The sequence below is a fragment of the Archocentrus centrarchus genome (assembly GCF_007364275.1).
Source record: "Archocentrus centrarchus isolate MPI-CPG fArcCen1 chromosome 18 unlocalized genomic scaffold, fArcCen1 scaffold_23_ctg1, whole genome shotgun sequence".
Lineage (NCBI taxonomy): Eukaryota > Metazoa > Chordata > Actinopteri > Cichliformes > Cichlidae > Archocentrus > Archocentrus centrarchus.
In genome coordinates this window covers 8,244,056-8,259,146 of record NW_022060145.1, presented here as the reverse complement: position 1 = coordinate 8,259,146, position 15,091 = coordinate 8,244,056, and the positions used below count along the sequence as shown (strand labels likewise).

General features: G+C 42.1%; 1 protein-coding gene across 1 annotated transcript in view; it reads right to left on the bottom strand.

Moving 5' to 3' along the window:
- LOC115775111 (adhesion G protein-coupled receptor L3) overlaps positions 1-15,091 on the bottom strand; it is a 194,806-nt gene that overhangs the window by 20,181 nt on the left and 159,534 nt on the right. The window contains exons 15-17 of the mRNA XM_030722616.1: positions 12,253-12,473; positions 7,135-7,201; positions 5,202-5,293 (exon numbers count right to left, since the gene is read on the bottom strand). Coding sequence (XP_030578476.1) covers positions 5,202-5,293; positions 7,135-7,201; positions 12,253-12,473 — 380 coding nt within the window. The remainder of the gene's footprint in view (positions 1-5,201; positions 5,294-7,134; positions 7,202-12,252; positions 12,474-15,091) is intronic.

Below are 15,091 nucleotides of genomic sequence, written 5' to 3'. Positions count from 1 at the left end.
GATATATGGTGTGGCACTAAAAACCTCCTCATGATTGCTTTGGCAAGATTAGCATGGTAGCCTGTAGTTTGTATAGTAGACGCTGACTTGCCAAACACTAAGCAACTACTTGCTAAGTAGTTGTGAAACTGTGAAAAGTGCAATGCAAACTGGAAATTAAGAACATTTCCCATCCAAGTAAAGTTGTGCTTAGTAAGTTGTGTTTGTTCGATTGAAATGGCAGGCAACCGCAGAAATCTGCTAGTGACCAGAAAATAATAATCTCAAGGGGGCTTTCAGTGCAACACCCTCTTTGTGACCGATTTCAGCCAGCAACCTCCAGCAAACAGTCAAAGAGCACAAATTTTTTTCCTAGGAGCCAGAAGTCTAAGCTAGAGGAGACTGGAATGTCAGCTACAAAGTGATGTGCTATAAGCGGATCACCTCCTACTTGGATGGGGCTTTACTCTTCACTCTTAGCTACATGTATATCTTAGTACTCTTAGTACTAATCTAACTAGGATAGCTTGCTAACTCTAGCAAGCTAGGATTTTGTCAGTTAATTATGGCAGCTACACAACAGCAATGAAAACAGTAACATTTGTAAGTTCTAAAAAAAAAACTACACTTCATGTTGCAACCCATGTTTGACACTGTTTTTTTAATGGAAAACACTAGAATAACAAGGTGAACGTTGCAAACTTAAACTTAAGAACTGATGTAGGTTAGCAGTAAGAAAACACACCTTCAAACCAAAACAAATTATTTGCTTCGCAGGATCCACAAAACTAGTCAAAACTTGTTATTGTCCAGGTCACATTTTAGCACTACTAAGAAGCAGCATATAAAAACCATGGCTCTGAAAAATCCTCTAGCGAATTTGTGATATGAAAGCACATTGACACAACTAGGATCTGACATGGCAGAACCAAAGCTTGTTGAAGATTGTTTTCTTTTCTTTTCTTTCTTTTTTTTTAATGTATCACTTGGTTGAGAGGAGCAGGGCAGACAGGGGCCACTGTGCTGAGACAACCGGTGATGTGATGCCATGAAAAAACAGCCACAACACGGCCATAAAGCAGACTAATGTGTCCAGAGTGGCTTAAAAAAAAAGTGAGGCCGACAGCAAAAACAGAGCAGAGACCCTTATCCATCATAGCATACAGGCAGCAAAACAACTTTACACCATCTGTACAAAAAGCCTGCCCTGACACCAGGTAGCTGGGCGCTTACGTCAAAGGCAATGACCGAAAATGCTATGTCACTCTACGGTGTAAATACAGCTTTAGAAACTTTTTGTGTGCATGAAACTTTTAGAATCAAGTAATGAAATAATGCACAGATGATGGATGAGACTACAATACATGTAAACATGTTAGAGTAAAATTTAATAAAAGAAGGAATAGAGGACTATTATTTTTGAAACACTCGTGCGCATAGATGCTGTACAAGAACAACTCCAGCCGGGGGGGGGGGTCTTTTTTTATTCCCATATATATACAGTTTGGACACACTGACCCATCCCAGTCCAAACATTTGACTGGTGCTGTATATTTTTTTCAAGTTTACTTTAGCTCGAGCTGTTTCCTAGTTTGCTAATAAATCTTAATGGATTATTATGTCTTTGTTGTACCAATTTATTCAATTTTCAGATGGCGTTTTTCTCAGCACAAATGAACCCATGCAGAATAGAACTTACATGATTACTTGGCATGTTGTTGTATTAAGAAGCTATAACGATCTAGTATTAAAACAAGAAAGAAGACATATTACTGCCAAAAGCCAGTATAGCTCCAGGTTATTATACAGCACGATTCATTAGCATAAAACCTTAGACATGTCGCAGGGTGTTTTTAGCTATGCTCGGCTTTGTTTTGTTGGTGTGCTTATGCATAATTACTGAGTATGTGTTGGTTTCAGTGATTACTGGGGTAGGAGCTGGTACATTACAGTGCAGCATTGGCATACGGGACCACAGAGGTTAAAATATCTGATAAGATTGCCAACACTACACTATTATGATGAAATACATCTGAAATACACAATTGTATTATGTGGCTGTAGTTTACGGAGTCCAAATGTTTGTTATTATGGCTGACTGGTGTCTTGGAACAGATCAGGTTGTATTTTGAGCTTGGCACTAGCTTAACTGCATGCATGAGCATCAGTCACAAAAGAGAATAAATGAAGTGGATCAATAAATTGCCTATGTTGTCAAGAAATATGGATAAATGGATAAAACACAAAAAAGTTGTGTTTGTCTTTTTGGCATGGTAATTGTCTATTTGGTCTTTTGTATCTGTCTCTGTTCCTTGTTGATTGCACAGTTTCACTAACTTTTCCTTGAAGGAGCTTCTCCTTATTCCACTATAGTGTATATACAGTCATGGTCAAAAGAAAATACACCTGCCAATTCTAAGGTTGTACATATACATACATAATAAAAAATTTTAAATAAATAAAAATCTAGTCCTTACTAAGTCTTAAAATTATTTAAATACAACCTGATATGAACGAGATCATTTGACTTATTACACTGTGTCATTATTTATTTAACAGAAACTAAACCACAATGCAGAAACATGATTCTTTTCTTTTCAGTTATTCTGGTGAACATTTCTTGCTGTGCTTGGGAACCACTTTCGACCAAGCTTTAGCTGTCAGACAGATGGCCTCACATTTGACTCTAGAATACTTTGGTATTTAGAGGAGTTCATGGTCGACTCATTAACTGCAAGGTGCTCAGGTTGTATGGCGGCAAAACAAGTCCAAATCATCACCCCTCCACCACCGTGCTTAATAGTTTTTGTGAGGCGTTTGTGCTGATATGCTGTTTGGTTTTCTCAAAATGCAGTACTGTGCGTTATGGTCAAACAACTCTACTTTGGTCTCATCTGTCCAAAGGACATTGCTCCAGAAGTCTTGTTACACTATATTACCAAAAGTACTCACCCATCCAAATCATTGAATTCAGGTGTTCCAATGACTTTCACGGCCACAGGTGTATAAAATTAAGCACCTAGGCATGCACACTGCTTCTATAAACATTTGTGAAAGAATGGGTCGCTCTCAGGAGTTCAGCGAATTCCAGTGTTTTACCGTGATAGGATGCCACCTTTGCAACAAGTCCAGTTGTGAAATGTCCTCACTACTCCACAGTCAACTGTTAGTGGGATTATAACAAAGTGGAAGTGACTGGGAATGACAGCAACTCAGCCATGATGTAGTAGGCCATGTAAAATCACAGAGTGGGGTCAGTGGAGACTGATCACCAATTTTCTACAGAGTCAGTCACTACAGACCTCCAAACGTCATGTGGCCTTCAGATTAGCTCAAGAACAGTGAGAGAGCTTCATGGAATGTTTTTCCATGGCTGAGCAGCTACATCCAAGCCTTACTTCACCAAGCGCAATGCAAAGGATGCAGTGGTGCAAAGCATGCTGCCCTGGACTCTAGAGCAGTGGAGACGTGCTCTCTGGAATGATGAATTATGCCTCTCCTTCTGGCAATCTGATGAATGAGTCTGGGTTTGTCACCAGGGGAACGGTACTTGTCTGACTGCTTTGTGCCAAGTGTAAAGTTTGGTGGAGGGGGGATTATGGTGTGGGGTTGTTTTTCAGGTGTTGGGATTGACCGCTTAGTTCCAGTGAAAGGAACTCTTAATGCTTCAGCATACCAAGACATTTTGGACAATTTGATGCTCCCAACTTTGTGGGAACAGTTTGGGGATGGCCCCTTCCTGTTCCAACATGACTGCTCATCAGTGCACAAAGCAAGGATCATAAAGACGTGGATCAGCGCGTTTGGTGTGGAAGAATTTGACTGGCCTGCACAGAGTCCTGACCTCAACCCGTTAGAACTGAAGCCTGTAGAGTCCGGCATGTAGCTCTTGGATTTTTTGCAGTTTGTTTGAGCATTGCACAGTCTGACTTTGGGGTCAGTGTGCTGGGATGTCCACTCCTGGGAAGATGGGTAACTGTCTTGAATGTTTTCCTGGCCTTTATAACACTCCTGAGATTGATGGGCAGTAACAATGACTTCTCTAAGATCATTGCTAGTGTTTTTCCTCCTTTGCATTGTTACCACAGGTCTGAATGCTCCAAACTGTCTAAACTTCTGCTTTCACAGAGGCGCCTGGCTGCTACTTTTCCTTTCAATTTCTAAGGAAGCAGTGAGGGTGTCTCCTTAGTTTTTCACAAAGCTTCTGCTTTTTGGCTATATTTTTGTTAAAAATAAACAATGACAGTTTAATAAGTCATGTTTTCTGGTTCATCTGGGGTTGTATTTACCAGGTTATTTTTACTATGCCCTGATACATAAAACCTTAGATTTGAAAGAAGGTGTACTTTCTTTTTATTTCTTTACGCACTTCTAATGAATGTAAACAAATATTTTGCACTTGTAAGCGTCTGTCCAATAGTAAAGACATTTTATATCATACTTTAAAAAAAAGATTTTTTTCCACCTTAACCTTACTTGTCTTTGCGACACCGTCATCAATCTCACCTGTAGAGTAAGTGTTTTACCAGCAAAGAAAGTTTGCATCTTCGTTATATTCATAATTGTCCCCGAAGCTTTCATATTATCTGAAAACAGCCGGGCATGAGAAGATAAACAGACTGAAACACACACAAAACACACGCACAAAATGAATATTCATCTGCGGCATGTTGACACCAAGATAACACCGGGTCAGGCCTGTCAGATTGTCTCCTGGCCTTTTCCTGCGCAGACAACAGTTTTCTTCAGATAATGATGGAGACGCATCAGAATGCCTGTTTGATTTTAACCCCATCTGACACAACCTTTCAGAATAATGGGAGGCGCTTACCTTGTAAGCTCAGACTTCCGGACCCTTGGGTTGTGTGTTCACAACCTTAAGTGCTTTTAATGAGGTTTTGAAATATCAAAGGTGGAGGCGAGGCAAAGTGAACTGCTCAGAAACAGAGCCTTGAATACAGAGCACCACACAAAAGTTGCTCTTTAACCAGGGGTTCATTAAACCGAAGGAAACAGGTGGATAAGTCAACTCAAGAGGAATCATACTAGGTACGATTGAGCTGTCAGTGAAAAGCTCGCTTGGTGGAAGTGAGCCCAGCATGCTTCATATGGAAACATTATTTCCTCCTGAAAAAGGAAAAAAAAAAAAAAAAAAACCCTCCACAAGCGGTGCTATTTCTGGGAGACTCTAATGGCTATCTGGGTGATCTGAGTGCTCTTACTTGATGTTGTCCAGGCAACCAGAGTCTGGTTTCAAGATGGCTGTGTGATGGAACATCTTGTAGAGAGCGATGCCCAGGAAGATCACATTCAGCTAGGAGAGAGAAACGGACAGATATTCAAGGGGGCAGGCAGAGAGAGAGAGAGAGAGAGAGAGAGGAATGGAAATGAAGCCTGTGTGTTTCCTGTTACAGGTCCATTCATTTTAAATCAGGGCACTTTGTAGCGCAAAGCTGGAACACTGCAGCCAGACTTGGTTTCCCACTTTGCCAAACAGAGCGCAAAATCCTATGAAACCTCTATGGTGGTGCATCGGACTAAACAGGGACCGGTGAGACAAGGCAGCTGCATACTTGCGTGGCGGAGCCTTTCATCTGACTTATTCACACTTGTCTCATCATATTCACACTTACAGGCAGCCATGGGGATTTACTGTCATTGCTGCTCCTTTCCTCTTTACATTTGGGGGGAAAAAAAAAAAAAAAAAAAAAAAACCTTCAGCCTCGAGTCTCGTGCTGTATCGAAAGCTGTGGCAGCCTCCAGAGTTATTAACACTTCCTGTGTTCCTGCTTTTTTTTTTTCCTGTTTCGGTTCAAAAGCAGACGAGTAAATGAAACTTTAAAAAAAACAAACAGGGAAGTTAAGTCAAGCACATCTCAGCGAGTTGAACTTTTGCTCCAGTGTTTGCCAAACACACTGTAATTAGAGAGAAAAATAAATTGGCGGTCTTATATCTGACTGCTCTAAATATCGAAAAAACAAACTTATATTAAACAGACCCACTTTAGCATGTCTTTATTCTCCTTTTCTCTGAGTTATAACAATAATAAGAAAATGAGTCCGTTCTGGTCACGGGGGGGGCTGAACAACGGCTCCTCCAAATTACAGCAATTAGGTGGATTTCATTGGTGATTTGCAGGTGGCATTCATCTAATGCAAGAAGGAGAGAATATAAAAGAAAGAGGAAAATTTGCACCTTTGTCCAAAAATTCTCCAAAATTTTGAGGGGTAGAACTGGAAGTGAGCTGCAGCTTTCTCTCCAACAAGACGGATATTCTTGTTTGTATAAATCGGGGAGAGAAAGGAGTGAGTCATGATGCATTGTGAATGATTACGCCAAACTGGAGCGTGAAAGTGAATTATGCATGTTTGGATTTGACAACCAGATCGGGGCTGGGCAATAAGAGATGCATTTCTCAGGAAATAATCCTATTGGACAAGCATATTGTCACTTTTTCTTTGTTGTTAAAGATATCTATAAGTTTGTGCCAATACCAGATATTTAGCATCACGGCCGACTGCTGTTCTGGAAAATTAGAAGCGCGTCTTCTGGTGACAAAGCAGTATTTAGCGCTTGGCATTAGTGTAAACACTAAGATGAATATGGGTCTTACATCAGATTTGGATCAATAAATGAGCTATTTTACTGGGAAATGAGGGCCGTCCTAGTTGGGAAAAGCACAGAAAGTGTGGCGTGCACGTGTGCTTGCATACCACACACTGTATGTATCTACATCAGGAGCTGACTGTGTGCCCGCGAGGAGGAGATGGAAAAAGGTAGTGGAGTACGAGTTGGAACGGGAACAAAATCAATCATAATCGCAGTGCGGATTACTCCACCACTGCATACTGAGCAGAGTTCACTCTCTCTGTCCCTCTCTATCTCTCTGTCTCTCACTCCCCACTACCCCCCAAAATTGTCTCAGCCGGCGACTGCGGCAGGGTGACAAACTCCAATATATTCTCTACACCCCTCATTCGTTTTTCTGGACGGCTCTGTGCCCGGCGGTGGCACATATGCTCAACAGGGCAGAGAGAAGAGGGCGATGGCAGCTAGAAAAAGGGATCTCTGTGGACCATTTAAGCGACGACCCGCAGGCTAAGTAGGGTTAATGAGCGGGCAGGGGTGGGGTGGGGGTAGTATGTGACGCTTACCATAATTATCAAGGTTGCCGGTCCTATGAAACTCCAAATGAAGTAGGTGTCCAGGCGAAGCCAGCAACTGAAAAGAGAAAGAAATAGAGTGAGAGGTGAGCGGGATTTAAAGTAAGAGAGAGGATGGGGAAATATGAGTTGAGTGGGGGGTGGGGGTGGGGTTATAGCGTTATACTCCTGCTCAGAGGATATACATCAAGTGGGAGGCTGGGAGTGACACAGAGGAATGGGCACTTCAAATCACAGATTGCCGCAAGTGGCCTAAAGAATTATGACCACTGGAATTTGGAGAAAAAGGGGGCTTTCAGTGTCAATGACAGCTGCAATGACAGCCTTTCATGGCCAAAACACATACACTATTCAAAGTGAAAGAGAAAACACGAGCAGGACGTGGATAAAACTGCAAAAGAACGTTGAAAAATGGCCACACTTCAGTTCTTTTCTGTTTCACTTGGTCAGATTAAAGTGGCAAATCGCCATTACAGATGATAATATATGGAGATTCAATTAGTTTCCAATTGAATCCAATTGTATCACTCTAGAGGAACTGGGTTGACCTTGACCCTGACAGACATGGCCACACACGGCCCTTAAGCCCTCAACAAAGTGTCCTATGTGTTTGCGTTAAATGCGGTGACTCTGTAGGACTGTTATAATTATGTCAATAATGAGATAAAGCTCTCTCTCCTGACCTCGTGCATCACATCAAAACATTACAGAAACTCAATCCTCTTCTCTGCCGAAGAAAACCAAATACAGACCAGAAGTAGGAGGTGACAAAAAAAAAACCTATGATTCATGACCTAAGGTTGAATTATTAATCTTTTAATCTCCGCTGCTGCGGCAGATAGACGGCTCCATTTTTGGCCAGTGGAAAATTACAGTCCATACAGCACTGTTGTCATTCGGGCCGACACAGGAGGAAAATGGAAGTGGCAGAGAATCCATTTTGATCGCATTTTGAGGTGAATTGAACTGTTTGGAAAACTTAAAAATTACAGTGATTAAAAAAAAACAACAAGCTGCCAATTAAAAACAAATTGTTTTTTTTTTCCTTTTTTGTCCTCTTATGCAGGGAGCCAGAGTGATGTCAAAGCAGCCCAACACAACTTGAAGTGTAATTTTCATCCAGTTTTCTAAAAAGCAAAAAAAAAAAACTAACTGGAGCATCTACAGCAAATACAGCAACAGCGCCCACAGACTTAATTCACTCAAACCGCTTAGCTGCCACTTTGTATGCATTTCATTTTTTCCCCCCTCTCTCTAAAAAAAAAAAAAAAAAAAAAAAAAATAGCAGACAATACTTTGAAACAAGTGAAAATACTGTATAACAAGTGACATGACAAAAATTGACTGCTCCTTTGCTATTACTGGGACTCGATATGTCTCCCCTTCGCTCGTATCAGTGGATGTGAGGAGGCATCACAGAAAAACACATATGGACAGATAAAGCAGCGAGCAAACAAAAGCTGAACAACACACCGAGAACTCTGGCAGCTCATCAAAGCGCACGCTCTGAATGTCTCTGTTATAAATTATACTGAAGGTTCTATTGTTCCTTTCGCCTTCTTCTTCTTCAGATCATAGAAAGATTTAAAGACTTGGTAGGCGGCAGGAGCTGCAGGCTGTCATTTTTTTTTTCCCTCTTGCCTCCTCTTACCTATCCTTCTCCACTTATGTCATGCTTGTGTTTGGCTTTTGGAGCAATTTTATCTTCCCTCCTGGTGTGCTAGTTTTTTGCACTACTCCTACAAAAAAGTGAGCTATTAAAAAAAAAAAAAAAAAAAAAAAAAAAAAGTAACGGCGCACCAGTCAAAAACAACCTGTGTTCATGCCAACAAACATGCTCAGTATTCTGGCATGTTTGCCACCAGTCTGCAGTGAGCTGACACATGCCGTGCTTAGAGCCAAGGAGCCTTACTCTTATCCCCGCAGCAGGGATAGTCAGCAGCCAATGACCAAAAAGGTGAGAAAAGCGATGTGAAATATGTAGGCTAAGAAGATGAGTCGAATCAGTTAGTTTCAGTCTGAAGTTCTGAAGCACTTTTTGCCTCAAACTTTTTGCCTTTAAGACTTCTAACAAGCGTGGTGATATTAACTGAAGTTATTATCCACTAGGGGTGCTATAGAGCTTTTTTTTTTTTTCACTTGGGATAATTGAGAAAGCTATCCAATGAAGACGTGCAGAGTATAACTTTCTTTGAGGGGAAAAAATAAATAAATTTTGGAATCAGCAGTAGGAGTACATGAGCTTGTGACCATCAGCACTACACCATGGAGCTCCTTGTGTGGTCGATGTTAAGTACAAACAACAAAACTCGTACATGGAAGACTCCATCCCAACATCCAGCGAACCCTTCCAGATCCCATTCTAGGTCAGCTAGCTTCATTTAAGTTTTTCACAGACACCATGACATTTAAAAAAAAGTCTGCTGAAATATTTAATAAGAAAGGCACTGCATTCAACATGTTTAGGCCATAAGGACAGATTACACAATGAAAAGCTTTGAAAATAAACAAGAAAACACCACAAGAGCCCGTTCCCTGTGTTTAACTTCATTCTGCATGCCCAGTGGGACGGAAATGGTTAACAGACGCCCTATGCAGATTACTTTAACTACGCACTGAGCCTACTTCATGAATTTAGAGGTGCTCTGATGTATTACTTTCATTAAACTGGAGAAATTATACAGGATCACATCCTTATTTGCTGACCGTTAAGCAGCCGAATGAGAGGAGGGTTAACGTCTTGCTCAAGGGCACATTTAGAGTAATGACTAGAGCAGCTGGATGGAAATCCTACTCAGATAAGAGTTTCCTTTTTGATCTTGGACTTGAAGAGCTAGAATTCACAAGCTAGCCGACCTTCAGGCTGCTGCAGCATTTTTTTTAATATGCTGAGTTATTATGAGTCACTCGACACAGCTTCATTCATCTGCTGCGCCTGGGTCACTGCAACTTGTTGGATATCTCGACTCGAATGGCACCACCCAGGATAACACTGCCACGGCACCGAAAAATCAATTTGTAGCAGGACCACGCGCCATTCCCCCACTTTCTGCTACTCACCACGTGTCACGCCTCGTCTCTTCCCTCATCCTTCAATGGCTGCATATAATTGTTCCACCGGTGGCAGGCTTTAATTATTCACATGATGCCAAGGCTCAGGCGGTGGCAGCTATCGCCTCATCCATCACTAAGAACTATTGCTCCGCCAATCTACAAATGCACTGTCTACCAGTTGCTTATGTGTGGAGGCCTATGTGTGTGAGCCATTTATGATAAACATCAGAGTCGCAAACTGCTGATGCTGGTCTTCATTATTTTCAGATCGGTTTGCGATTAACTGAGAGGAATGGAGACTGATCCTCTGCTTGGCGCCGCTTTATAGACTCTACTGCATTTCAGAGAGAAGAGCTGGGGAATCATATCTTCTGTAGCTTCTGTAGGAGACACAAAACGGCAGCCTCTGTCACTCCTCATCATATTGTTAATCTCCTGTCTCTCCCTCTCTCCCTGCCAGCCTCCATTCTCCATGTTCATACTCCCTCTCCCCTGCCAGCCTCCATTCTCCATGTTCATACTCCCTCTCCCCTCCCCTGAACCTTTCTGTTCCTCTTCTGTAATTTGTGCATCCTGCAACGCTTAAGACATTAACTACAACAGCTTGACATTTGTTCAGCTGAACTCTCCTGGAGTTAGCATTTTTCACGGTCAAAACAATGTCCATTCAGCAAAAGGGGAAATGGGCCAGGCTTAAGTAACTGCTGAAGGATCGGTGATAGATATTGGAGTGTCATCTGTGAGATTATTGAAGCTCTTCAGACCAAAGCAAGCACAAGTTGCGAGCAGTCTTTTTTTTAATCACTGTTAATCCCCTTATATGGTGCTTTCATTGTTCCTTCAGGTTAGTATTAGTATAGTGCGGTATCTGACCCAACGTCCCCCATGAACATGTAGCAATACTCAATTTTGTGGTTTTTCACCTAGAAAAAGTTGGGGGACTCACAACAGATGCAATAGTTCACAAAAGGAACTGACAAAAAAATGATGCATAGATAAAAAAAAAAAAAAAACATATCCCAAAGCTTTGATCCCTGGTATAGAAAATTGGCTTCTGATAGACCCTTCTTGATGGAAAAGCCATCAAGAAGATCAGAAGCCTTGATATAAGCATTATGGTCAGCTTCTGTTTTTTTCTGGAGCCAGAAGTGATCATATTTGTTAGAGGGGATGGAGTTAGCAGCTAAGGCTGCCAAGCTTGATTAGCAAACTGCATTCATACTTGTTAATCGGTGCTAAGTGAAATACTAAAACAATATTTCACTCACTTTTGGATGGACTGTTAGTAGATTTCACTATCCAGCAGGCCATATCTCAGTTTTTCCACATACCTGCATTAAAGCGCCTTCAAAACCCACCAACACTACAAACAGGGACAGCAGGTGTGGCTCACTAACTCAAACTGCATGATGTGAAGCCTCGCATACAGCCGTGTCAGCACCCATCTGTCAAAGTTGCCACACCACTAATGCAAACTTGAAACCTTAATAAAACAGTTGGATTGTAAAGTAGGGCCGTGGCTCCCCGTGTCTCTCTCCAGCTTCCTCCCACAGTCAGAAGACAGACATGGGGTTAACTGGTGATTCTAAATTGCTCATAGGTGTAAATGTGAGAATGAGTGGTTGTCTGTTCCTCTGTGTTAGCCCAGCAACAGACTGGCATCCTGTCCAGGGTGTACCCTGCCTCTCGCCCTATGGCAGCTGGAACATCCTCCAGCACCCCTGTGACCCTGAACCGGATAAGCGGAAGAAAATGGATGGATGGCTATAGAGATCAAAGAAATTTCTTATGAACACAAGTATTTAACACATCAAGTTCTGCACTATCACATGTGGGTCTATGAGGAAAGACTCAATTTTGGAGCCAGCCTCGAGTGACTTCAGAAACCGCACTTTTTGGCTTCATTTTTCAGCCCCAGAGGATGCTGCTTGAAAAAACTGTCAAACTGTCAAAATATGATCTTGTGAGAGTTCCACGCAGAAAGGAAAATCCAATTCATTTGCAGAAATCTGACAGTTTACAAAGCTCACACATGCTAGCTCCACATGTACTCACACTCGATCCGTGCCGTAACTGCGGTAGTCCACCGCAGCTGAAACGGCCACAATTAGCGCGGGAACTCCGTAGCCCACCAGATAGAAGTAGCGTCTCCGTGAGTGCTCGCTCTCAAACACCTCCACCAGCATGATGTAGAGCTGCACGCCCTCTAGGAACATCCATGTGAACGCTGCCAGGAAGAAGAAGTGGAGGAGGGCGGCGAAAACAGCACAAGCAATCTGAGAAAGTGTAGTAGTGACAGAGAGAAAGAGAGAGATAAATGGGGAATGGGGGGAAAAAAAAGGAGGAGACTGCTGGTGAAGACAAACTTGACGACAAACGATCACTCCTGGCCATATTAACAATTTCCTGAATGTCACGATACAAGGCGCCGTGACTGGCAAAGTGCGCCTGCCACCGAGCAGCATTTTTTTGACCTCTCTGCGCTCGTACCTTTCTAACAATTAGCATTGCTAAGCTTTGCTTGGCTGAAGTAACTGGATGTTTGCCTGTGTGACTGGCACAGGCACGCTGCAGCTACTGAGCCCATGTGGTCTTGTTTGCTGCAGCTGGCATGGGTGAAAGAGAGATATGAGGGAGTGAAGTCAGCAGTCCAAGAGCCATTTGAAACAATACTCCGGAGCGCATAATGTGGCTCCACACTCTCTGAGCCGACAGAAAGATGTCCAGACCGGACATGGATGAAGCAGACTGTCATTCGCGTGTATGCACGAGCCCACACACTTCTTCACAATGATAAGATACAGTACTTACATGGATTGATCTAATTATTGGCACAGTTGAACATAACTAGTGTATTTTGTCACAGAAATGGATTCAATTAAATTACTAAAAGGTTGAGTAGACATTAATTGCAGTCCAGGAGAGCGATCTTATAGCTGAGCTGTGAATCATACCCATAAAATGTTATGGAAAGAAAAAAAAAAGGTGTAAGGCTAAAGCATCATCTTCAACTTCACAGGGAGTTAAGCTAAACTAGGACAGTTATTTTAGTTCTGATGGTTATAATGATATTTAAAGAGCAAAATATTGATGTGCTTCGATTGCTTGAGGCTAGAAAGTAAAGGCATTTCCTTTCTTTCTCTGTGAGTCATCGTAATTCTTCTGCGCTTATAACCCAGCCGTGAGCTAGTATGGGGAGGATGGAATATTATGATATAAACAATGACAATAAATAGATCAAATTATTACAAAGACTGTTTGCAATAATGTGTGTTCCAGTGTCTGCCCCAGGAATGCAAAGCTGTGTACTCTGCTTCACTCGCCAGCACAAAAGCCACGATTGCGAGAAGCTGTAGGAGGGGGGGGGGGGGGGGGGGGGGGGGGGAAGCCCTCTGCCGACCTGTACGCATGTAATGACTCTGCATTTGTTTCCTGTATGAGTGCTGAGCACACACACTTGAAGATGACTGTACAGTGACAGCAAGCCTCCACCTGCTACCCCAGCTGAGCTCTTGCGGAAAGTAATGCCATCCAAACTACAGTTATTATACTAGAAGGAGATTTAGTGCATTGAACAGCTTAATCCAGATTAGTCTGAAGTGTTTGCAAATTGAAAAACTGCAACAGGAGGTTGGTTGTGGGGGTGAATGGATGAATTCATGCTGGTGAACGCGTATAATATAACAGCGATCGAGATATGAGACTGTGACAGCGAGTTGGCAGGTGTTGCCGTGTGAGGATGTGAGTGTACTTTCAAGTATGTGTTTGCTTCGGCACAACCATAGGAGGGAACATTTGTTGAATAAGAAGCATCCAATTCTTTTATTTCACTATTTCATCTCACTGAGCCTGGCAGAATCTAAAGAGTCTGGGGCCACTGACACTCACTGGGAGGCACCACTCACTGCGCAGCGGGACACCAGAGGTTATATTTTCTCAAAACATTTTAGGCTCTTAAAACCAGGAAGAAGAGTGTGAAAATACTTCAGTGGCGATTTAGCTAGACACTTTAAATGCATCTCGCTGGCTTTACAATAAAAAAACTGGCTTTTAGTTGTTTGAATCATTTCTACCTGAATGCATATGTGGACTAAAAGATGGCACACACATTCACGTCAGGCCACTTTTAAACGTACACATCATATTTAAAACGAATAAGCTGAGAGGATTGTTTCAATATTTGAGAAATTAGATAAACTTATTTTTATGTTAATTTTTCTTATCTTGCATTTAAAGGCAAGATAAGACACATTAACAGTCATCTCAAAGTGTTTTATACAGGCAAAGCCTCCAGAGAAAGCACTTGGAGACAGTGGGGAGAAAAAAAAAAAAACTCCCTTTTAACAGGAAGTGATGTCTGAGAGAAGAAAGCTCAGGGAGGAGCAGCCATCTACTGTGACTGGTTGGCGGGTCAGAGAAGACCTGAGGCCTCAACTCAGTGCTTCAGTGAGTCTGTAAAGCATCAAGCAGTCCTGACGCCAAGTTTGCAGAAACATACAAGCCTAGGGATCAAGTCAACAATTCCTTCAGCAGGATTTGAATAGCAACTTGGCAATAAAGTACAGTACTGTTCAAAAGTCTTGAGCCACCCCTCATTTCTTTACAAGTAAAATTGAAAATTTATTGAAATATAAATGGAAATGGAGTATATAAGGCAAAAAAACAGAGTTTGTACTCTCTAGCTCTGAACTCCCTTAAACAGCTTTCTTCTAATGTCTTTAAGCAGTCTTCAGGAATAGTTCTCCAGGCTTCTTGAAGGACATTCAAAGCTCTTCTTTGGATGCTGACTGCCTTTTGTTCGGTTCGGTCTGTCAAAATTATTTCACACTGCTTCAATAATGTTGAGGTCCAGCTTCTGGGAAGGCCAAACCATGACTGATAGTGTTCCACTGTG